We start from the raw sequence: 25364 nt of genomic DNA on the forward strand, positions 1-25364 counted from the left end.
TGCATTCGAGACAGTTTTCTGGAACAATATGTTAAGAAACCAATTAGGGAACAGGCCATATTTAGCTCTAGTATTGTGTAATGAAACAGGGTTAATTAGTAATCTTACAATAAAAATTCTCTGGGGAAGAGTGATCATAATATGAGAGAATTTCATATTAAGTTTGAGAGTGCGGTGGTTAAGTCTGAAACTAGGGTCTTAAATTTAAACAAAGCCAATTATGGAGCTATGAGTGGCTGAGGTAGATTGGGAAATTAGATTAAACGGTATGATGGTAGATAAGCAATAGCAAACATTTAAAGAAATAATTCATAATTCTCAATGAATATACATTCCCTTGAGGAATAAAAACTCCACTGGAAAAGTGGTCCATCCGTGGCTAAGAGAGAAGTTAAAGATAGTATTAGATTAAAAGAAGAGGCTCACAATGTTGCCAAAAAGTGCAGTAAACCAAACAATTGGCAGGGTTTTCAAAATCAGCAAAGGAATTGATAAAGAGGGAGAAAACAAAATGAGAGTAAACTAGCAAGAAATATAAAAACAGATTGTAAGAGCTTCTGCAAGTATGGAAAAAGGAAGTGATTGGCTAAAGTAAATGTGGGTCCCTTACAGGTAGAGACAGGAGAATTATAATGGGGAACAAGGAAATGGGTGAGACGTTAAACAAATATTTTGTATCTGTCTTCACAGTAGAAGATACAAAGAACATACAATTGTTCGGGACCAAGGGTCTAATGAGAGTGAGGAAATTAAAGTAATTAATATTAGTAAAATTAATGGGACTAAAAACTGACAAATCCCCTGGACCTGATGGCCTACATCCTAGTGTTTTAAAAGAGATGACTGCAGAGATAGTGGATGCATTGGTTTTGTTCTTCCAGAATTCCCTAGATTCGAGGACATTCCCCGCAGATTAGAAGGTAGCAAATGTAACCCCGCTGTTCAAGAAAGGAGGGGGAGAGAAAACCGGGAACTACAGACCAGTTAGCCTGACATCAGTGGTAGGGAAGATGTTAGAATCTATTAATAAGGATGTGATAACTTGAAAAATGACAATATGATTAGGCAGAGTCAACATAGTTTTACGAAAGGGAAATCGTGTAACTAGTAGGGTAAATAAGGGGGAACTAGTGGCTGTGTATATTTGAATTTTCAGAAGGCATTCAATAAAGTGCCACACAGGAAGTTGTTACACAAGATAAGGGCTCATGGGATTGGGGATAATATATTAGCATGGATTGAGGATTGGTTAATGGACAGAAAACAGAGAAGGAATAAATGGATCATTTCTGGTTTGACAGGCTGTAACTTGTGGGGTACCGCAAGAATCAGTGCTTGAGCCTCAGCTATTCACAATCTATATCAATGACTTAGATGAAGGGACCGAGTGCAATGTATCCAAGTTTGCTGATAATACAAAGCTAGGTGGGAAAGTAAGCTGTGAGGAGGACACAAAGAGGCTGCAAAGGGATAGAGACTGGTTAACTGAATGGGCAAGAAGGTGGTAGATAGAGTATAATGTGGGGAAATGTGAGGTTATTCACTTTGGTAGGAAGAATAGAAAATCAGAATATTTTTTAAAAGGAGAGAGACTAGTAAATGTTGGTGTTCAGAGGGACCTGGGTGTCCTTGTACACGAATCACAGAAAGTTAACATGCAGGTACAACAAGCAATTAGGAAAGCAAATGGCATGTTGGCCTTTATTGCAAGGGGTTTGCAGTAAAAGAGTAAGGAAGTCTTGCTACAATTATATAGGGCTTTGGTGAGACTACACCTGGAGTACTGTGCACAGTTTTGGTTTCCTTATACAGAAGGAAGGATATACTTACCTTAGAGGGAGTGCAACAAAGGTTCATTAGATTGATTCCTGGGATGAGAGTGAGATCGAGTAGAATGGGCCTATACTCTCTGGAGTTTAGAAAAATGAGAGGTGATCTCCGAGAAATGTATAAAATTCTTAGAGGGCTTGACAGGGTAGATGCTGAGAGGTTGTTTCCCCGGGCTGGGGAGTCCAGTACCAGGGGTCATAGTCTCAGGATAAGGGGTCGGCCATTTAGGACTCAGATGAGGAGAAATTTCTTCACTCAGAGGGTTGCGAATCTTTGGAATTCTCTACCCCAGAGGGTTGTGGAGGCTCAGTCGTTGAGTATATTCAAGGCTGAGATCGATAGATTTTTGGACTCTGGGGGAATCAAGGGAAACGGGGATCGGGCGGGAAAGTGGAGTTGATGTAGAAGATCAGCCATGATCTTATTGAATGGCAGAGCAGACTCGATGGGCCGTATGGCCTAATCCTGCTCCTATTTCTTATGTTGACACTATCGCACAAAGTTAAAATGACCCCCAGTGAATCTGGTAGAATGAGAATGCTCCTCCGCCACTGACCTTCACTCCTGATCCCGCCAGAGCTTCTGGGGTCAGCGAAGAGTCGTCCCTTTACCATATTTTGGGTGCGTTGCTGTGCCAATCTGGGGGATGGGGAAAGGAGGAAGAAGATGGGGTGCAGGATATATTCCACTGAGAAGAAAAGGGTGTAAAAGAAAAGACAGCCATCCGTGGCTAAGTAAAGAAATTAAGGATAGTATTCGACTAAAAACAAGGGCATATAAGGTAGCCAAATCTAGTGGGAGGATAGAGGATTGGGAAAACTTTAAAAGACAGCAAAAAATAACAAAAAGATTGATTAAGAAAGGGAAGATAGATTATGAAAGTAAATGAGCCAAAAATATAAAAACAGACAGTAAGAGTTTTTATAGTTATATAAAAAGAAAAAGGGTGGCTAAAGTAAATGTTGGTCCCTTAGAGGATGAGACCGGGAAATTAATGGTGGGAAATATGGAGATGGCAAAAACACTGAATATTTTGTATCAGTCTTTACAGTAGAGGACACTAAGAATACCCCAACACTGGACAAACAGGGGGCTATGGGGGGGGAGAGGAGCTAAACACGATCAAAATCACTAAGGAAGTGGTACTCGGTAAAATAATGGGACTCAAGGCAGATAAATCACCTGGACCTGATGGCTTACATCCTAGGGTCTTGAGGGAAGTGGCGGTAGGGATTGTGGATGCATTGGTAATAATTTTCCAAAACTCCCTGGACTCAGCAAAGGTCCCGGCAGACTGGAAAACTGCGAATGTAACACCCTTATTTAAAAAGGGCAGTAGACAGAAGGCTGGAAACTATAGACCGGTTAGCCTAACATCTGTGGAAGGTAAAATTTTGGAGTCCATTATTAAGGAGACAGTAACAGGACATTTGGATAATCATAATTTAATAGGACAAAGTCAGCATGGTTTTATGAAGGGGAAGTCATGTTTGACAAATTTGCTGGAGTTCTTTGAGGAAGTAACGTATAGGGTGGATAAAGGGGAACCAGTGGACGTAGTGTATTTAGACTTCCAAAAGGCATTTGACAAGGTACCACACAAAAGATTATTGCTTAAGATAAAAAATCACGGGATTGGGGGTAATATTCTGGCATGAATAGAGGATTGGCTATCTAACAAAAGGCAGAGAGTTGGGATAAATGGTTCATTCTCAGACAGGTAATCAGTAACTAGTGGTGTTCCGCAGGGGTCAGTGCTGGGTCCCCAACTCTTTACAATCTATATTAACGATTTGGAGGAGGGGACCGAGTGTAACATATCAAAGTTTGCAGATGATACTAAGATGGGAGGGAAAGTAGTGAGTGAGGAGGACATAAAAAACCTGCAAGGGGACATAGACAGGCTAAGTAAATGGGCAGAGATTTGGCAGATGGAATACAATACTGGAAAGTGTGAGGTTATGCACTTTGGCAGGAAAAATCGTAGAGCAAGTTATTATCTTAATGGCAAGAAACTGGAAAGTACTGAAGTACAAAGGGATCTGGGGGTCCTGGTGCATGAAACTCAAAAGGTTAGTATGCAGGTGCAGCAAGTGATTAAGAAGGCCAATGGAATGTTGGCTTTCATTGCTAGGGGGATAGAATATAAAAATAGGGAGGTATTGCTTCAGTTGTACAAGGTATTGGTGAGACCGCACCTGGAATACTGCATACAGTTTTGGTGTCCATACTTAAGAAAAGACATACTTGCTCTCGAGTCAGTACAAAGAAGGTTCACTCGGTTAATCCCGGGGATGAGGGGATGGACATATGAGGAGAGGTTGAGTAGATTGGGACTCTACTCATTGGAGTTCAGAAGAATGAGAGGCGATCTTATTGAAACATATAAGATTGTGAAGGGGTTGGATCGGGTGGATGCGGGGAGGATGTTCCCGATGATGGGTGAAACTAGAACTAGGGGGCATAGTCTTAGAATAAGGGGCTGCTCTTTCAAAACTGAGATGAGGAGGAACTAGTTCACTCAGAGGGTGGTAGGTCCATGGAATATGCTGCCCCAAAAAGCTGTAGAAGCTACATCATTACATAAATTTAAAACAGAAATAGACAGTTTCCTAGAAGTAAAGGGAATTAAGGGTTACGGGGAGCGGGCAGGAATTTGGACATGAGTCTAGGTTCGGGCCCCGTGGGTAGCGGAGCGGGCCCAGGGGCCGTGTAGCCTGATCCTGCTCCTATTTCATGTGTCTAATTCTGTTAGATTCAGGAGATGGTTCTGTGATAGTAGATTGGCGGTTAGGATCAGATCAGCCATGATCTTATTGAATGGCGGAGCAGGCTCGAGGGGCCGATTGGCCTACTCCTGCTCCTATTTCTTATGTTCTTAGGATGGCCCATTGGGGCTGTGCCTGGTGGGGCCTCCTTCAAAGCTGAAATGTCTCAAGCGGATCACTTCCCTTTATCAGAGGGCCAATTGGAAAAAATTGGTGGCCATCTTCCAGGCCAGGACCCCGGCTCGGTGACCCTCCTGGGGCACAGTTCCACCCTGGACTGGCCTGGACAGTGGGTTCTTCCTATTGATCCAGATTGCTGGGTCCATAGGGTGGGAATTCTGGCCGGGGCTAAAATGTCCCTGGCCTCAATGGGAACCTGCGTGATGCGCTTCTGAGCAAAGACCTGGTGTTTGTGGGTCCTGCCTGATTTTTACCCACGCTGGGCTACTTTCAGCCTAATTTACCCCCCATTATGCCTCAGACCCCGAGGTATTTTGGGGCAAGTGTCTCCTCACACTATTTTACATTCTTCGATAAGACACAAAACAAACCTTGATATAGGTGATCTTTTGTCTCCAACTTATGTCCTCCCATTGCAATCTTTCTAGTCTTTAATCGATTAATACTAGGGTTCAGTCTTCTCCTTCCTCTCTCATTCCTCCTTAGCTCCAAGCACCTCTTCCTACTCACATCAAAACTGGTCGCACTGTGTCTGACTCTCTAACAAGATATTTCCCAGGACTCCACCTCTGTGAGGCTCCTCGATGGCCACAATCTTCCCTTCTATACTGCCTTCTAAACCCAAGCTCCGTGTCACTGAACCATTATTCCTCAATTAGTTTTGTTCCCTTCTCCCTTAGATGTCCACCTTAGGATTCTCAATTTTAAAAAAATGAATGCTTTATTTCTTCCCAACCCAGCAGCAAGTCCGGCAATGGACGTAACCCACAAGAAAAATCACTGAAATTAGCAATTTCAAAAATAACATTTTGCATTTATTACGCCTTTTAGAAATTCAGATTGTAAAATTATCCATAATTATCCTGGATTCAGACACAAGCAAAGACATTGTGGGATGCCTGGAGCCTTCTCCTGAGAATGCAATCTATAATATCACCAGAATACAGGGCTGACGCTGCAATCACAAAGAAGTTCAGGGAAAAAAATCCACCAGAGCAAAAGGCATTTTTGTTTCCATTATTTTCAGTGATTGGTTTTACAGAACGAAAAATGGATTTGGAACAAATGACTTTTATAAAATGGAAATTGCCCTGGATTTGAGCTTCATTGAAGATAAAAGGTTGAATTTTCCAAAGTATTGAAAAGAAAAGACACCATCAAACCTATAGTGAATAATAGGACAATGACTGACTCATTGCCCAATGTGCCTTTATATACTTAGAATAGAATCAAACTATCACAGAGCAAAAAAAGGCTGTTTACATCAATAACCCCACTGCTTCCACAGCCCATGTACACTCTCCCCTATCACAGACTCTACCCACCCATTGAATCTCCTCCCACAGCCCAAGTACACTCTCCCCTATCACAGACTCTACCCACCCATTGATTCTCCTCCCACAGTCCATGTACACTCTCTCCTATCAGGGACTCTACCCACCCATTTAATCTCCTCCCACAGCCCATGTACACTCTCCCCTATCACAGACTCTACCCACCCATTGAATCTCCTCCCACAGCCAATGTACACTCTCCCCTATCATGGACTCTACCCACCCATTGAATCTCCTCCCACAGCCCATGTACACTCTCCCCTATCACAGACTCTACCCACCCATTGAATCTCCTCCCACAGCCAATGTACACTCTCCCCTATCATGGACTCTACCCACCCATTGAATCTCCTCCCACAGCCCATGTACACTCTCCCCTATCACAGACTCTACCCACCCATTCAATCTCCTCCCACAGCCCATGTACACTCCCCCCTATCATGGACTCTACCCACCCATTTAATCTCCTCCCACAGCCCATGGACACTCTCTCCTATCATGGACGCTACCCACCCATTGAATCTCCTCCCACAGCCCATGTACACTCTTCCCTATCATGGACTCTACCAACCCATTTAATCTCCTCCCACAGCCCATGGACACTCTCCCCTAACACAGACTCTACCCACCCATTTAATCTCCCACAGCCCATGTACACTCTCCTCTATCACGGACTCTACCCACCCATTTAATCTCCTCCCACAGCCCATGTACACTCTCCCCTATCATGGACTCTACCAACCCATTTAATCTCCTCCCACAGCCCATGGACACTCTCCCCTATCATGGACTCTACCCACCCATTGAATCTCCCCCCACAGCCCATGTACACTCTCCACTATCACGGACTCTACCCACCCATTTAATCTCCTCCCACAGCCCATGGACACTCTCCCCTATCATGGACTCTACCCACCCATTTAATCTCCCACAGCCCATGTACACTCTCCCCTATCACGGACTCTACCCACCCATTTAATCTCCTCCCACAGCCCATGGACACTCCACCCTATCATAGACTCTACCCACCCATTTAATCTCCTCCCACAGCCCGTGTACGCTCTCCCCTATCATGGACTCTCCCCACCCATTTAATCTCCCACAGCCCATGTACACTCCCCCCTATCATGGACTCTACCCACCCATTTAATCTCCTCCCACAGCCCATGGACACTCTCCCCTATCATGGACTCTACCCACCCATTGAATCTCCTCCCACAGCCCATGTACACTCTTCCCTATCATGGACTCTACCCACCCATTGAATCTCCTCCCACAGCCCATGGACACTCTCCCCTATCACAGACTCTACCCACCCATTGAATCTCCTCCCACAGCCCATGGACACTCTCCCCTATCACAGACTCTACCCACCCATTGAATCTCCTCCCACAGCCCATGGACACTCTCCCCTATCACAGACTCTACCCACCCGTTGAGATTAAAAATGATTTGATCTCCAGAGGTCTTTTGTCCTCTATCACCTCACCTTCATGCCAAGTGTGAATAGGATGCCCAGGAACATTCTCCTCCCATGATCACCCTCCGAGATGGTTCCTAAGAAGGAACAACTGCAAGGATTTCATCGTTTTAAACATACAGCTTAATCCATGTTGTACTGTTTTCGTATATCAGAGTATTCTTTGCTTCTGTATATTAGTTTACCTGTAAATAAATCTGCCAGGTAATTTAACCTGCATGCTTTGGGTTAACAATGTGCTAATTCTGCCTGTAGATGTGACCATTGAGAATGGTAGCCACCCTATGGATTCTCTGGTAGTTTACAGTGAACTGTCGCCCCTCGTCACACTCACCCACAGATAGTACAGAACAGGGGCACAGAGTGACGGTTAAAAGAGACTCGGTCTACTTATTGGAACTGTCAACCAGCAATAAGCAAGAGAAACATTCCTTGGAAAAATGTTCTAACTGGAACAGAGTAATCAACAGCTGGAAGGTGTTGCCAGGAAAGAGCCTGAGGCCAACCCATGGGTGCTGGGATGGGCAGATAGCATCAGGAAGGACAAAATAAAATGGGCCGAAGGGCTACTTCCATCCAAATCTGTGTTACAGAATCATAGAACCTTACAGCACAGAAGGAGGCCATTCAGCGCATCATGCCTGTGCCGGCTCTTTGAAAGAGCTCTCCAATTAGTCCCACTCCCCCCTGCTCTTTCCCCAGAGCCCGGCAAATTTTCCCTTTTCAAGTATTTATCCAATTCCCTTTTGAAAGTTACTATTGAATCTGCTTCCACCGCCCTTTCAGGCAGCGCATTCCAGATCACAACAACTCGCTGTGTAAAAACATTCTCCTCATCTCCCCTCTGGTTCTTTTGCCAATTATCTGAAATCTGTGTCCTCTGGTTACCAACCCTCCTGCCACTGGAAACAGTTTCTCCTCATTTACTCGATCAAAACCCCCCATAACTTTGAACACCTCGATCAAATCTCCCCTTAACCGTCTCTGCTCTAAGGAGAACAACCCCAGCTTCTCCAGTCTCGCCACATTTTCTCCCTATCTACTCTATCAAAATGTATTCAAACCTATTCAAACCCAAACCTGTTGAATGTAGTAATTAAAAATGTATTAAGATATTTATCATTTAAGAAAATTAATATTAGTGATACTTAAAAACAGGCAGTTTTTTTTTACCTAGGCTGTGTAGTCTGGATGACAGGTTAGTGAAGATGATCTGTGGGATATGGGTTAGCATCAAGCCCAGAATGGTGGATGCTCAGCCTTTTCTTGTCCGACATCTAGAAAGATACAGGGGGAAAAATTCAGTATCGCCCCTTTTGGGGCGCGATTATTGGCCGTGCGCAAAGATTAGCGCCTGACGCTAATTATCGTCTCCAACGGCAAACTTGGCTTTTATCGCCCCTGCAGGTGATTGGAGCGCTAAATCAGGCGCTTCACACCTGTCTTAAGGCGCAAAGGCCGAGGAGCGAGGCGCTACCTCAGAGCGCTGGCGAAGCAAGGAAGGGCAAATCAAAATGAACCTTCAAAGTGCTGCTCAGTACCCAAAACTCCTTCACACAGCGTTGAATCTCTCCAGAAGTCTCTCTCTCTCTCAGAATGCGTGGTGCAAAAATGTCACCAACAAAAAAAGGCAGGAAGCGGTCGCCTTTAAATAGCGCTCCCCCAGTCCCTTTCTGACTGCAAAACACTCCCCTCAACCTGTCGTTGCTAGCGGCAGGCGGTAAGGCAGGGGGCGTCACTCAATATCTGGTCCGGGGCGCTACCGGGGCGTTGTGCACTCGACTGACATCACGATCTGCCGGCGCAGGAGATCGTGGCGGTAGTGTTTAGCGCTGCCACAAAATGTCTAGTTAATTTTGCGAGCGGCGCAAACATCGCCGCGCCCGGGTGCCAGTTGCTTTGCACCCCATTAGCGCCCATTTAAGGCGCTAACAGGAGGCGCAAACAACTGAATTTTCCCCCCACACAGTCCCAGTGATGTTTGGGGCAGCCCTGAGTCCGGGTCCTGTCAATGTGTAGGTCCACAGCGCAGAATTACCAATAATTTTGCATGAATTGGCATCATTTCAGCAATCTTGGGCAGAGCGACATGATGGATAGCGACTGTGGGAAGGGTCAGAATGCTGCAGTGCCGTTCGAGGCTGGTGCTGGAGGCACATTGCTGGGCTCTGATTGTACTGTACCTGACCTGACGGGGCTCGAGGCTGCTCGAGACAGCAGAAGCAGAAAGATATTTTAATTACTGATACCACTGACAGCTCACCTCGGTGAGCAGAAAAATGTAGTAGAAAAATGCATGAAATGATAAGAGAAATAGGAACACAACAGGGAGAATGTTAACTGGGCGATGGTATAAAAAGGGTGATAGCGATTGACCATCTGTATACACCCTGCTCATTTTGCTTTCCATTGGTTTCATTGCTCAAAGTTAAAACAAGTTTCAAGAGCAGGAAATGGCCGAACAAACTTGATGCATTCTGTTTAAACCGAACCCCACCATCTGCCCTCTCGCTGAACTGCTCAATCAACAACAACAACTTGCATTTATATAGCGCCTTTAACGTAGGAAAACACCCCAAGGTGCTTCACAGGAGCGATTATCAAACAAAATTTGATACCGAGACACATAAGAGATTAGGGCAGGTGACCAAAAGCTTGGTCAAAGAGGTCGGTTTTAAGGAGCATCTTAAAGGCGGGGAGAGAGGTTTAGGGAGGGAATTCCAAAGCTTGGGGCCCAGGCAGCTGAAGGCACGGCCACCAATGGTGGAGCGATGGAAATCGGGGATTTTTTCCTTTTTTTCCCCCCCCCCAGAAACACATGTAGTTGTGTCTGGAACCTCGTTACGATGCTTACCTCAATGGCCTTGCCCTGGTAACTTGTCGCCACCTAGCCGAGTGCTCCTGCAGTTCCTCTGTCATTTCTCTAATTGAAAAACCCAGGTGAAGGGCCAGGCCTCATAGTGCCGGACACCATCGAGATTGAAACGGGCGAGAAGACCAACTCTGACCAATTTGACCATTGTGACCTCACAGCTGTAGATTGTGGGCAGCAGGATGACTGAGGGAGGCGAGGAGCTCTGCAGGTTTAGAAGTCGTGGGGAAGCAAGAATTCGAGTCGGAGATGGTTAAGTTGAGTCTTGAGGCCTGGTTGTCACTCCCCGTGCCCCAGGCACAGAGACTGTTCGCAGGAAGCACTCGGCGAGAAATCGCGAGTTCATATTGTAGTGTATGTACCTTTAAGAGAGAACTACTTTTACAGCTCCTGTATACTGTAGTACCGGCAGTGACCACACCTGTATATAAGCCCTGAGCAGGCATCTGTACTGTTAGTTTTTTAGACTACCCTCATCCAGTAAACACCTGTTGATTGTTGATCTGCAGTCTCCGTCTATTTATTGAAGAACACCATACCTTAAGATTCACGGATTTAATACGTATCTTGTGGGTTTTTCCTCCACTAACTGAGGGCCGTGCAGCTGAGATTTCTGTGCCATACATTGCCCATTAGACAGGAGCTGGAGTCGGCCATTCGGCCCTTCGAGCCTGCTCCGCCATTCAACACGATCATGGCTGATCCTCTATCTCAATACCACATTCCCGCCCCCTCCCCAGGCTGCTCTCCCCCCACCCAGCACTAGGAATCAAGTCCCCGATTTCAGCAAAGCGAGGACAGGGGATATGGAACTTAGGCAGAACACCATTCATTTACATTAAATCATTTAAAAGAGCATTGACTATAGTATCAGTAACAGAGAGAGAGACAATAAAAGGATCAAAAGGGAGAGAGAGGCAGGTTGCAGGTGAGAATGGGAATGTCTGCAGACTAGATGTTTCCGTAACTCCAAAGTGCTAATCACCAGGAGGAGCTGTGGGATGGGACTCATAAATCAAGAGGGAAGGTGCCTCCGGTCACAAGGCACTGACTGCATCTCTTAATTATAAAGAATTTCTAGGTGTTGACGCACTCTGTGAAAGTGTGCCGTTTTTATTAATTGCCTGCGTCCATGCAGAACGTTGATGGGGTTGAATGAACGGTCAAGGTTTAAAAATCTAAGTTTGAACAAACTCCTTTCTTAAAACTCACTTTTTAAAACAAAAAAAATGAAAACAGCGCACCATTCATTTACATTAAATCGTGAGCGATTTATCTCCAACCCTCGGTCACATTAAACATCAAATCAATGTTACACATAGGCTGACAATAATTAATAAGCCTTTCACACCTTAGTGGAGGGAAAGCCTCGTATAAGAGCACAAGAACTAGGAGCAGGGATCGAAGCTTGAGTCAAGCCTAAAAAGGCAGGATGAAACTTTCCTGGCTCCCGGAGTACAAAGAGTCAAAGGGAGGGCGGGAATGACACGAGGAATTGGCAGTGGTTCCAGTAACGGAGTAAGGAACACGACTGCCCCTGGCGCTATCTCCAAATGCTCTCCAAGGAGTGCCACTGCCGCCAAATTACCCAAATCATCTTCAGCCCTGCGACCACACTCTGGTGTTCAATCCCACCGAGTCCCACCTTCAGCGGGGCTCCTCGGCAGATAAATACTCACTACGATGCTGAAACTGAGTGCAGGGCATTTATTTACTGGAACCTGTAGTGTGAATGTTGGCGGCTTGCGCTGGCTGCCAGCTTTGTTTCAGCTGTATGATGCCTAACCAAACTTTCCTGCCAAGAGATTCCCTTGTGGAAGAATGACATCGAATGTACCGCACAGAAACAGGCCATTCGGCCCGACTGGTCCATGCCGGTTTGTGCTCCACACGAGCCTCCTCCCACCCTCTTCATCTCACCCTATCAGCATATCCTTCTAGTCCTTTCTCCCTCATGTGTTTATCCAGCTTCACCTTAAATGTATCTATACTATTCACCTCAACCAGTCCCTGTGGTAGCGAGTCCCACATTCTCACCACTCTCTGGGTGAAGGAGTTTCTCCCGAATTCCTTATTGGATTTATTAGTGACGATCTTATATTTATGGCCCCTAGTTCTGGTCTCCCCCACAAGTGGAAGTAAGTGGGGTGCTCCAGGATTACATTGAGAGCCCGCTGGTGTCTGTGTCCCTCCCTGGTTAGACACGGCCATGGTCAACAACATTGTGGATTGCGGTGGGCAGCTTGACGCCGCCTCTTCCCAATCACGGTACAGCAGGCACGTCAGGGAGCAGTCGCTCCATGTGTGCTTTCTCTGCCTTGTCCTTACCGTAGGGTTTGCAACGTTTGGCCAATTGAAGTGACATTTCTCAGCAGGTACTGCCTGTACCTGCAACCACTTGCTGAGTGGTCAGACTGCCTTCCCTTCTCGGTGTTGTTCCGGGGGCTGCGAATTGCTGCTTTAGAGGAGTCACTCTCCTCTACTTCTTGTTCACTGGCCCACTGCATAGCTAACGCTTCCGATATAGGAAATTCATGGGTAAAGCAGGAAGGGAGATTGCTCCAAAAACGTCTAGTCATCCACACTTTGCCCACAATGGGTGCGCTTAAAGGAAGATGGCTTGATTCTGGAGCAGGAGAGCAATCAGCACCATTTCTGATCTTCACTTCATCCCTCTGGTTTGCTTCCCCTGTCTCTGCAAGTGATGAGTTACTGGGATTCAGGGCCACAGGCAGCAGCTGTTCCCTGGTACTCCAAGCATGTCTGGACAGCACATCTGGACAGCACGTCTTGGTTGGCTACTCAACTGTAGTAGGAACTTCATCGAAGCCTGATTCTATTTCAGCCAACGGTTGCTGGACAGTGAGAAGGTGCAGGAACTATGCATTCCAGATCATAACAATTCACTGTGTAAAAAAGAGGGAGCTTTACTCTAACCCGTGCTGTACCTTCCCTGGGAGTGTTTGATGGGACAGTGTAGAAGCAGCTTTACTCTGTATCTAACCCGTGCTGTACCAGCCCTGGGAGTGTTTGATGGGACAGTGTAGAGGGAGCTTTACTCTGTATCTAACCTGTGCTGTACCAGCCCTGGGAGTGTTTGATGGGACAGTGTAGAGGGATCTTTACTCTGTATCTAACCCGTGCTGTACCTGCCCTGGGAGTGTTTGATGGGACAGTGTAGAGGGAGCTTTACTCTGTATCTAACCCGTGCTGTACCTGCCCTGGGAGTGTTTGATGGGACAGTGTAGAGGGAGCTTTACTCTGTATCTAACCCGTGCTGTACCTGCCCTGGGAGTGTTTGATGGGACAGTGTAGAGGGAGCTTTACTCTGTATCTAACTCGTGTTGTACCTGCCCTGGGATTGTTGGATGGGGCCTGAAATAGAAACATTCTTCACCTCGAAGGCCATAAAAATCACTGAACTGGTTTTATGGAATCTTCTATCTCTAGCAAGTGAGGGGGCGGGGAGGAAGAGGAAAGGAAGGAGCCGAGGAGGAGTGGGAGGAGGGGAAGGGGAGGAGGGGGAGGGGAGGATGGAGAGGTGACGGGATAGGGGGAGAAGACGAGGAGGAGGGGAATCGGAGGAGGGGGAGGAGACGAGGGGGAGAAGGGGAGGAGGAGGGGGGGAGGAGACGTGGAGGAGGTGACGGGGAGGGGGAGCGGGGGGGGACATGGTGTGTGCAGCACAGTGTGTCTGGAATTTTAAAGAAATGAGAGAGAAGTCAGTAGAAATATTGATAAAATAGAGACAAGAAAGATTTGACATGGAGAGAGAGAGAGAGGTGGCAGGGTGGAGGGGAGAGTGCAAACACGGACTACAAGCCATTTCTTGTATCCTGTCTGGGAGTGTGAGTGAAAAGTCTGCTCCAAGGGATCGAGTGCTTCACCCTTCATGATTGTGTACATTTCATGATTTAATTTCATCATCTCAACTGAGATAATTCAGCAATATGTTGGTTGGAATGATGCCCTTTCCCCCTATATTGGCTCCATATGGCTACTCCAACATTTTAAATACCTCCTTTGTAAATGTGCTTTCTTTTTTCAGTGAGTTGGAGGCCCCAGGCCTTCGTTACTATTCCCTCAGGATCTCCCGTTCAGGGACACCTCATAAATCTGAAGCCCTCAGACACTCACTCAGTGTCCGTGGGCACAGTTTGGTCCAATGGTGGTCTGACGCAGACTGAAACTCACCCCCATGCTAGGAAGTCTCCAAATCAAAACGACAGAGGAACCTGCTCAGGGAGAGTTTGTGCTGGGCTGATATGGAGTGTACGCACTCTGACAGAGTCAAAGCCCCTTTACTTAAGTCTGAGGAGCTCTGGTACAGTCTGGCAAGAGACAAGGCCTAAAAAACCCCAATGTGTACAAGAGCATAACTTGAGTTTAACCACTGGATTACTAGCGCAGAGAGCTCTGGGAAGCTTCTTGCTGTTGGTCCAGCCAGGGCTGCCCCATTGGTTAGAGCATCATTCTGCAAGGACATCTGAAGCCAGCAGGTAGGAACCTAAAAAGGAAGACTTGCATTTCTTTCATGACCTCAGGACGTCCCAAAGCCAATGACGTATTTTGGAAGTGTAGTCAGGAAACACGGCAGCCAGTTTACACAATGAGGGTTCTATCTGTCCATTTCCAGATCAATCGACAGTGGAGGGCCAGGCCGAGCTCAGATGTTGGACGAACGGGTTTTCCATGGAGGACTACCTCAATTCCCATCTTCCATCACCAGGCGTATCATTTTTGGAATCATCTTGATGCCAAAAAGATCCCACTCGGCTCCAGCCCCAAGAAGGATGGTCAGCAGTTGATCGTCAGACAGCTGACAATTGTGGGCTTGAGCCGTCATGAGGTGGACAGCAGGTGACCAGGAGCACCTGACAAACAGGACAACTCACCATAATATGTGTGAGTGCACTGTCACCATCCTCTTAACCACAGCACGGACACACAGCAAACCCCATTGAATGCCGCTTCCACCATTTGCAAGTGTCGAGGTTCAGCAGTAATTTCGACCATGCTACTGTGGGTTGTTAGCAGTTCGAAGCCAGGCACTGCCCTGCAGTAAGAGAATAACATTTTGGTTGGAATAGTTTTTAATTGCTTTACCAGAGCCATTTTATTGGAATAAACCTGCCTCCCAACAGCATCCCTTGACTTTCATTTGTAGGAGAAAAGCTTTTTTGCGGAGCGAGTGGTTGGGATTTGGAATGCGCTGCCTGATAGGGCGGTGGAAACAGAGTCAATAGTAGCCTTCAAAAGGGAATTGGATAAATACCTGAAGGAGAAAAAATTGCAGGGATCTGGGGAAAGAGCGGGAGAGTGGGACTGACTGGATTGCTCTTCGAAAGAGCCGGCACAGACTCGATGGGCCGAATGGCCTCCTTCCGTGCTGTGCTATTCTGTGATTCTATAATTCTAAGTGAAGGAGCAGGAATACCACTGAATCCCAGCTCAGTCCAAGATCCCAAATCCAGGTGGGTCAAAGGTGAAGTGCAGGTGCATGGCCGATGACCCCAGGCCTGACTGAGAGTTCCACTGCTCAATACCGAGGCTCTGAACAGACATGGGCTTGGCTTTTGTGCTGTCAGTGCTGTTGCATACAACTATCTTCACCAGAGGTGGGACATGGTATGTTAGGCTCGTGATTACAAGACTGGACTGGCAACCTAGTGGGCGTGAGTCCAAGTCCCACTGTTGTGAAATTAAATTCAGCAAATCCAGTAGTTTGTGAGCTAGTACCAGACAATGTGTGTATGAAAGCTGCTAGATTGCTGTAAAAACCCAACTGGTTCATGAGTGAAGGGAACCGGCCACCTGCCCATCACCACAACTCTCAACACCACCTATCACCATCTCCCCATATCTCCCAACCCCACCTACCCACCTTCTCCCCATATCCCTCAGCCCCACCTACCACCATCTCCTCATATCCCTCAACCCTACCTACCACCATCTCCTCATATCCCTCAACCCTACCTACCACCATCTCCCCATATACCCCAACCCCACCTACTCACCTTCTCAACATATCCCCCTTCTCTGTCCTGAAACACATCTAGTTACCATTTGACCACATTCATACTGTCCACCTCAACCTATTTCCCTGATAAGTTAGCCCATGAGTCAATGTCCTTTGGTTGAAAGAGTTCCCCGACGTACATTCTTACTCCCAGCTTTTTTTTTCACCTTTTACCATGTACAAAAGGCTAGTTAGGCCACAACTGGAATATTGTGTGCAGTTCTGGTCGCCACACTATAGGAGGGATGTGGTTGCATTGGAGAGGGTGCAGAGGAGATTCACCAGGATGTTACCTGGGCTGGAGCGCTTCAGCTATGAAGAGAGACTGGACAGGCTGGGGTTGTTTTCCTTAGAGCAGAGAAGGCTGAGGGGGAACCTGATTGAGGTGTACAAAATTATGAGGGGCATAGATAGGGTAGATAGAAAGGAACTTTTCCACTTAGTAGAGGGGTCAATAACCAGGGGGCATAGTTTCAAGGTAAGGGGCAGGAGGTTTAGAGGGGATTTGAGGAAAAACTTTTTCACCCAGAGGGTGGTTGGAATCTGGAACTCACTGCCTGAAAGGGTGGTAGAGGCAGGAGCCCTCACAACATTCAAGAAGCATTTAGATGAGCACTTGAAACGCCATAGCATACAAGGCTATGGACCAAGTGCTGGAAAATGGGATTAGAATAGACAGGGCTTGATGGTCGGCGTGGACACGATGGGCTGAAGGGCCTCTTTCTGTGCTGTATAACTCTATGACTCTATGACTCTGCCCTGAAGACTAACCTGCCCTTGGAAGATTTCCCAGCAGTTAGTCACTTCCCCTTGGAGATTACATAAATTAGGGGGAGTCATTGAAGCAGGAATTGTACATGGCTCATCAGAGGAGACAGCGGGATGGTTGAACACCCTTTTCCAATTCTATCCTTATCTCCTCAGGCATTTTGAGCTAGAAATTTGGTGCATTTGTGCCTCTCGTTAACGGCTCCTGATAAATTCAGCGGGAGTTTAGCAGCGGCGGTAACCGGTAGCGCCCCCGCTCCACTGTGCAAGCAATGATGACATCATCACCGTGCGCAGCGCCCCGTTTTCTCCCCGCCTGCAAAATTGGCCCGCGCCCCCTGAATCTGCGCCGGGTGATGACAGGAGGCAGGAACGGAGCGGCAGGAGGCTCACGGGGCGCTAACTAAAGGGGAGGTGGCGGGCGGGGGGAAAAAATCAGCCTGCCAATGAATTTTTCCCCTTAGAGTTTTAGCTGTGTTGATATCCTTGTGGCAAAATAGCTCAGGTTAGACTCTGCATGTGTGCACTGTGCAGTGCTGAGCAATTCTCCAACGTATGGGTTAATAACTAACAGCAGTGTGTGTATTTACACCTGGAGACTGGATTCAGACAGCTTGATGCTCAGACTCATGCTTGAGGTTAAGTGACTCACTGCTCACACACAACCTCCCCATTTACACTGGCTCATTTGTCCTTTTGTCGTAATTCCACAAATCTATGCGCTCCAAGTATTGGAACAGAAAACAGATAAATAACAGGAGCACAAGCATCAACTGTTTGTGTTACCTCAGTCTGCACAACGTTCTCGCAGCAGAAATGCATCGTCTGCAGAAAACTGAGGCGAGACACATCGTCACATAGAATTACAGGGAATCGACGGCACACAAACAGGCCATTCGGCCCCACTGGTCTATGCTAGTGTTTATGGTCCACACGAGCCTCCTCCCACCCTAATTACCTATTCCCACCTTCCCCGTATCGCTCTATAAATGTTTCCAGCAGATCTGATTCACCCATCTCTATCCCAAGTCCAAGTTCTCTCCCTGCGGTGAAAGGCTCGCATTGTCTTCTGGAACAGTCCGTGGGTGCGGCCATCTTTCAATATGTCCCGAACATTCTCTGGTCTTGGGGGCCTTACTGGATGGATTTCCGGGCGGGCGAGGGTGGGGTTTGGGGCAGGAACTGGTCAGGTTGAATTCCTGGCCCATTTTCTCACCTGTCAGAATTATTGGCCCCTCCTATTTCTCATCTACATGTTGCCCCTCATCAATTTCCACATGTAGGCTGATGACACCCAGCTCTACCTCACCACCAGTTCTCTCGACCCCTCCACGGTGTCTAAATTGTCAGACTGCTTGTCCGACATCCAGTTCTGGATCAGCAGAAATTTTCTCCAATTAAATATTGGGAAGACCGAAGCCATTGTTTTCGGTCCTCGCCACAAGCTCCGTTCCCTAGCCACTGACTCCATCCCTCTCCCTAACATCTGTCTGAGGCTGAACCACACTGTTCGCAACCTTGGTGTCGTATTTGACCCCGAAATGAGCTTCCGACCACATATCCGCAGCATAACAAAGACCGCCTACTTCCACCGCCGTAACATCGCCCATCTCCGCCCTTGCCTCAGCTCATCCGCTACTGAAACCCTCATCCATGCCCTTGTTACCTCTAGACTTGACTATTCCAACGCACTCCTGGCTGGCCTCCCACATTCCACCCTACGTAAACCTGAGGTCATCCAAAACTCGGCTGCCCGTGTCCTAACTCGCACCAAGTCCCGTTCACCCATCACCCCTGTGCTCGCTGACCGACATTAGCTCCCGGTTAAGCAACGCCTCGATTTCAAAATTCTCATCCTTGTTTTCAAATCCCTCCATGGCCTCACCCCTCCCTATCTCTGTAATCTCCTTCAGCCCCACAACCCGCCGAGATATCTGCGATCCTCCAATTCTGGCCACTTGAGCATCCCTGATTATAATCGCTCAACCATTGGTGGCCGTGCCTTCTGTTGTCTAGGCCCTAAGCTCTGGAATTCCCTGCCTAAACCTCTCCGCCTCTCTACCTCTCTTTCCTCCTTTAAGATGCTCCTTAAAACCTACCTCTTTGACCAAGCTTTTGGTCACCTGCCCTAATTTATCCTTATGTTGTTCGGTGTCAAATTTTTTGTCTTGTAACCCTGCTCTGCAGCGCCTTGGGATGTTTTACTACATTAAAGGCGCTATATAAATACAAGTTGTTGATGTTGCTGTCAGAATTATCAGTCACGGTGGGGACAGGCACAGAGCATGTCTGCCCACAGACGGACGGACGGGTATATTACAACCCCATTCAAATGAGGGAAATATGTCATACAACATATCCTCCAACAATGGGGGCTGCAACCAATGCTCATGTGGCAACCTGCGTTGCTAAGGACCATTGGGGGAAGATTTGAAAGGTCAGTTTCAGCAGTGCAATCAATCGTATTTCCCAATCTGCTAACTTTCTCCTCCTACTAATTGCACATGAACCTGAGGCAGAAAATTTTTAAGATGAGCTGATGGTTTCTGAGAGTCACAGTTACAGGTGTGTGTTTTTAGGGGGAGAAATTCGGTATCGCCCCGTTTGGGGCGCAATTATCGGCCGGGCGCAAAGTTTAGCGCCTGGTGCTAATTATCGCCGCCGACTGCAAACTTGGCTTCTATCGCCCCTGGAGGTGATTGGAGCGCTAAATCAGGCGCTTCACACCTGTCTTAATTCGCTAACGCTGAGCAGCGAGGCGCTACCTCAGAGCGCTGGCGAAGCTCATGTGATGTCAGTCAGCAATGGAACACAGACACACTGGTGCCGGCCAGTTCTTAAAGGGGAGGGTCGATCTTGCTCTCCATCCACACCCTGCTCATTGCAGCCTTGAACCTCGGCCTGGCGAGACCTGTACATCAAATCTGCTGGAAAGAACAATGGAGAGGCCCAGGGAAAGAGTTCAGAGTGCAGCCCCCACAGTCTCTTCTAAATCGATGCAAGGAAGGTCAAATCAAGATGAACCTGCAAAGTGCTGCTCAGTACCCAAAACTCCTTCACACAGAGTTGAATCTCTCCAGAAGTCTCTCTCTCTCGCTCTCTCTCTCAGAATGCGTGGTGCAAAAATGTCGCCGACAAAAAATGGCAGGAAGTGGTCGCCTTTAAATGGCACTCCCTCAGTCCCTTCCCGACCACAAAACGCTCCCCTCAACCTGTCGTTGCTAGCGGCAGGCGGAAAGGCAGGGGGCGCCACTCAATATCCGGTCTGGGGCACTAACGGGGCGTTGCACGCTCGACTGACATCACGATCCGTGGGCGCAGGAGGTCGTGGTGGTTGTGTTTAGCGCTGCCGCAAATGTCTGGTCAATTTTGCGAGCGGCGCAAACATCGCTGCGCCCGGGCGCTAGTTGCTTTGTGCCCCATTAGCGCCCTCTTCTAACGGGAGGCGCAAAGCAACCGAATTTTCCCCCCATAGTGTTTATCCCAAAGAGTTTCATGGAACAAATAGACTGTTTATAGAATTTTTCTATTTTCTACAAATGAACGTTTTTCTCGGGTGTTGTCTGGTGTGAGACTTTATTCATCCTTCAGAGAGACAAGGAGGAGGATTTCTGATGTAAATACATTAATTGGTTTTATTCAGGCATTCGTATCATTGCTCTTGCAGAATTGCCATGGTTTGGAAATAAACAGGGATTGATAATAAGCAACGTTCCCTCTAAACTGCGCGGCAGCACAGCTGTCTGCCGGATTGCGCAGCCCGGGACCGGCTTTTTACATGTGGAATTTCGCGCAAGCACGAAACTTTGAATGGGCCGCGCACCCCCCCAAAAAAAACTAGGGGGAACATTGATCATAAGTTTTACATCATCTAAAAAATTATACGAAGATTCCCATATTTTAATATTTTGGATCATAAGGACAGAATAGTCTTTGGTCAACATCTGTTTTGCAGAACATCTGTCTCCCTTAGAAGCCCAGCTGGACTTCAACGTGGGCTCTGGTATCAAACAGATCCACGCAACCACAGGCCATTTCAAATAACCTCTCACCTGACACTTACACATAATTGAAAGAAAGGACTTGGCGTTTATATAACGCCTTCCAGGACATCTCAAAGCACTTTACAGTCAATGAAGTACTTTTGAAGTGTAGTCACTGTTGTAATGTGGGAAACGCGGCAGCCAATTTGCGCACAGCAAGCTCCCACACACAGCACTGTGATAATGACCCAATCATCTGTTTTTAGTGATGTTGGTTGTAACAGCAGATTTACTCTAGTTGCAGATGATGAAAATGAAGGCACAGAAGATCACGTGTTGTCGAGAGAGGACACGGCACCATTCGAGGAGCTGGCAGCTCTACAGGCAGGAGGTCCCAGTACAGCAGTAGACGCCATAACCTGTAAGTCCAACTGCTTGTCATGCTTAGACAAGATAGGGTGCTTGCTGAAGGGTTAATGCATGTCCTAACTCTCGAATAGGTGAGATAGAGATTAAAAACTCTGCTCCCTTGACTGACGCAAACACTTCAATACAGATATTAAAAGTATATGTAGATTGAGTAGAATGGGCCTGTATTCTCTGGAGTTTAGCAGAATGAGAGGTGATCTCATTGAAACATAGAGGCCTAAATATTCAGTTGCTCTGCGCCTCCTGTTAGCGCCCCGGCCGCGATCTTCGGTAGCGCCCCCTGACTTATGTCCGACAGGGTCAGGAGGCCTACCTGCGGCCAGGGCGGCACCAATTAAAGGTGAGGTGCCGAGCTGCCATTTTTGTTGCTGGCCGCCTGCCAGCACCTGCCCCCGTTGCTGTCCCTGGCCTCCTGAGCAACCCCACCGCGGAGTGCGAGCTGCGCTCCGTGAGCCCGGCATTTCTCTTGAGTGCCGGGCTCCATTGCTGGCATTCTGATCCCTGGTGGCCCAGCTGGGCCCTGGGTCACGCTGCGCTAGGCCCCTCCCCTTTAAGAAGTGGAGGAAGGACTGCAGTACCGCGGCGCGATGTGCCGCAGAGCGTGGCGCTGCAGCACATAGCGCCGCAATATTCCCTCTCAGTGCCCCAAGAGGGGAAGCGCCCCACTTCCCTCTTGGGGCACTACCGATGAATTTCGGCAGCGAGGGCGCTAATTTTTTCGGGGCACTAAAAGTAGCGCAGTTAGCGCCCCAAAGGGGGCGTGACTCAATTTTCCCCCCATAATATTCTGAGAGAGATTGCCAGGGTAGATGCTGAGAGGTTGTTTCCCCCTGGCTGCAGAGTCTAGAACTAGGGGGCATAGTCTCGGGATAAGGGGTTGGCCATTTAGGACTGAGATGAGGAGGAATTTCTTCACTCAGAGGGTTGTGAATCTTTGGACTTCTCCACCCCAGAGGGCTGTGGTTGCTCAGTCGATGAGTATATTCAAAGCTGAGATCGATAGATTTTTGGACTCAAGGGATATGGGGATAGTGCAGGAAAGTGGAGTTGAGGTCGAAGATCAGACATGATCTTATTGAATGGCGGAGCAGGCTCGAGGGGCCGAATGGCCGACTCCTGCTCCTAATTCTTATGTTCTTGTGTTCTTAAGTAGGCCAGAATTCCATATTCCTCCTCCCACAAGCTCCCCTTCCCATCTAATTTTGTCCTCTCTCCTCCTAAAGTCGCTGACTCCTGCTGGGGTACAGTTCCACAAGCCCTCTGGTACCTTCTTCAAGTGGCCACTCTCCAAGGATGAGCTTAGATAGTGAGCATGGGCAGGGTTTTGGACTGTGCGGTGGGCATGACGGTGAAGTCAGATCCTGCTCTCACCCAATCTCCGGACTCCTCCCGAGCTCAGGGCCGCTGAGGCTAATGCTAGTAACCCAGCTATTCCCACATCTCTGCTCAACCAAATCAACCCAGACCGAGCACCGACTCTGGGCTACTTTGTCCTGTGTGACACAGAACCACGCTGGGCAGTTGGGGAGTGCGGACATGTAACGTTACCACCGAGTTTCTCTCTTCGCATCTTATTGATGCTGGGCATTAAAAAAACCCAATGCTGAGCAGTGACAGCATCCCCAACTCGGTGCATCACTGCGCCAAACATAGGCCGAGAGGGAGGGAGGGAGAGAGGGAGGGAGTGAGTGAGGGAGGGAGAGAGAGAGAGAGGGTGGGAGGGAGTGAGGGAGAGCGAGAGAGGGAGGGAGGGAGAGAGTGAGGGAGAGAGGGAGGGAGGGAGTGAGAGAGAGGGTGGGAGGGAGTGAGGGAGAGAGAGAGGGAGAGAGAGAGGGAGAGAGGGAGGGAGGGAGGGAGTGAGAGAGAGGGTGAGAGGGAGAGAGGGAGTGAGTGAGAGAGGGAGTGAGTGAGAGAGGGAGTGAGTGAGGGAGGGAGCGAGGGAGGGAGCGAGCGAGGGAAGGGTGCGAGCGAGGGAAGGGTGCGAGCGAGGGAAGGGTGCGAGCGAGGGAAGGGTGCGAGCGAGGGAAGGGTGCGAGCGAGGGAGGGAGGGTGCGAGCGAGGGAGGGTGCGAGCGAGGGAGGGTGCGAGCGAGGGATGGTGCGAGCGAGGGAGGGTGCGAGCGAGAGAGGGTGCGAGCGAGGGAGGGTGCGAGCGAGGGAGGGTGCGAGGGAGGGTGCGAGCGAGGGAGGGTGCGAGCGAGGGAGGGTGCGAGCGAGGGAGGGAGCGAGCGAGGGAGGGAGCGAGCGAGGGAGGGAGCGAGAGAGGGAGGGTGCGAGCGAGGGAGGGTGCGAGCGAGGGAGGGAGCGAGGGAGGGTGCGAGCGAGGGAGGGTGCGAGCGAGGGAGGGTGCGAGCGAGGGAGGGTGCGAGCGAGGGAGGGTGCGAGCGAGAGGGGGGGTGAGCGAGAGAGGGAGGGAGTCACACTCGGGTTAGTTTTAAACACCTCCTCATGCCTGGTTTCAGAGTGACATTGCCAGGGACACAGGAGCAAGTTGGGGTCTTGCCTCTTGGCCGGGAGAATTTTGTGGAACTCCAAGAGTGAATTGGGAGAGAAGGCAGGCAAAGCAGCTGAAAGCAGCTTGAAGAAGCTGTTTTACTCACGAAGTAGTTCTTGGGCCCTTGGCTGCCAACGTCTGGCTCCTATTGCTAAAGACTAATGCCACAAGTTCCACAGCGATTTAACTGAAAGCTGCAGAGACAGAGGGAAGCTTTGCCAGCCAAGCACATCTTCTAGAAACATGCTAACTTGTGAGTCAGCGAGAAGGGTAAACATTTTAAGAGAATTGTTGCAACTTAGAAGCAGAGTTGGAAATGTCGAGGCTTGAGCTTCACTTCAGCAAAGTAGATCCGTGACCCAGATTGTGATTATAGATCGCTGCGTATTGAAGGGGCTCCATGAGTATTAATCCATGGCACAAGAACAGCACAACTGATTCCAATTGGATGACGGGCACGGAATAAGAGCATGAGTCATTTTAAGAACAGGAAAAGGCCATTAGACCCAACACATCTGCACAGTTTGATGGATCCACCTATTCACCTTCTCATCATATCCATCAATCCCACCTACCCAGAGGGGAGAGGAGGAGAATTGTCTTTACACAGTGAGTTGTTGTGATCTGGAACGCGCTGCCTGAAAGGGCGCTGGAAGCAGATTCAATGGTAACTTTCAAAAGGGAATTGGATAAATGATTGAAGGGGAACAATTTGCAGGGCTCTGGGGAAAGAGCAGGGGGAGTGGGACTAATGGGAGAGCTCGCTCAAAGAGCCGGCACAGGCACGATGGGCCAAATGGCCTCGCTCTGTGCTGCATCATTCTCTGGTTCAATGAATGATTGCAATTTATGTTTCTGGACAGACTGTTGCATATTTGAAAGCTTTATTTAAATAAAGAACAATCGTGAAAATTATAGCAAGCTCTATAACGGCCACATTGCTGAGTGCGTTGGGCTAGCCTGTTCAGGAGCAGCTCCCGCAATGGCTAAATAGAGGAATGGAGCATCTGACGTGACCGTACAGAACCGGATGGTGCCAGGCCCGGTCCTCGGCCAGTGCTGAGTTAGTTGATCTCAGTCGGTTTGGGCGCTACAACAAGGCTACAGGAAGGATAAACCAGCCCAAGGCCCATCACTGAGCTCCGTCCAGCCACCACTGCTGCTGGGAACCAGGTGTGTGTGAATTTTGAGTGAAGCTGGGATTGGAG

At 48.4% G+C, this 25364-nt stretch overlaps 1 protein-coding gene across 1 annotated transcript in view; it reads left to right on the forward strand.

Annotated features, from left to right (window-relative positions):
• Positions 1–25364, forward strand: part of mdfi (MyoD family inhibitor) — a 142834-nt gene that overhangs the window by 23135 nt on the left and 94335 nt on the right. The window contains exon 2 of the mRNA XM_086011735.1: positions 21539–21655. Coding sequence (XP_085867861.1) covers positions 21539–21655 — 117 coding nt within the window. The remainder of the gene's footprint in view (positions 1–21538; positions 21656–25364) is intronic.

Source organism: Somniosus microcephalus, chromosome 18 (genome assembly GCF_052327205.1).
Source record: "Somniosus microcephalus isolate GS21.2 chromosome 18, FLI_Smic_1.0, whole genome shotgun sequence".
In the NCBI taxonomy this organism is placed as follows: Eukaryota; Metazoa; Chordata; class Chondrichthyes; order Squaliformes; family Somniosidae; genus Somniosus; species Somniosus microcephalus.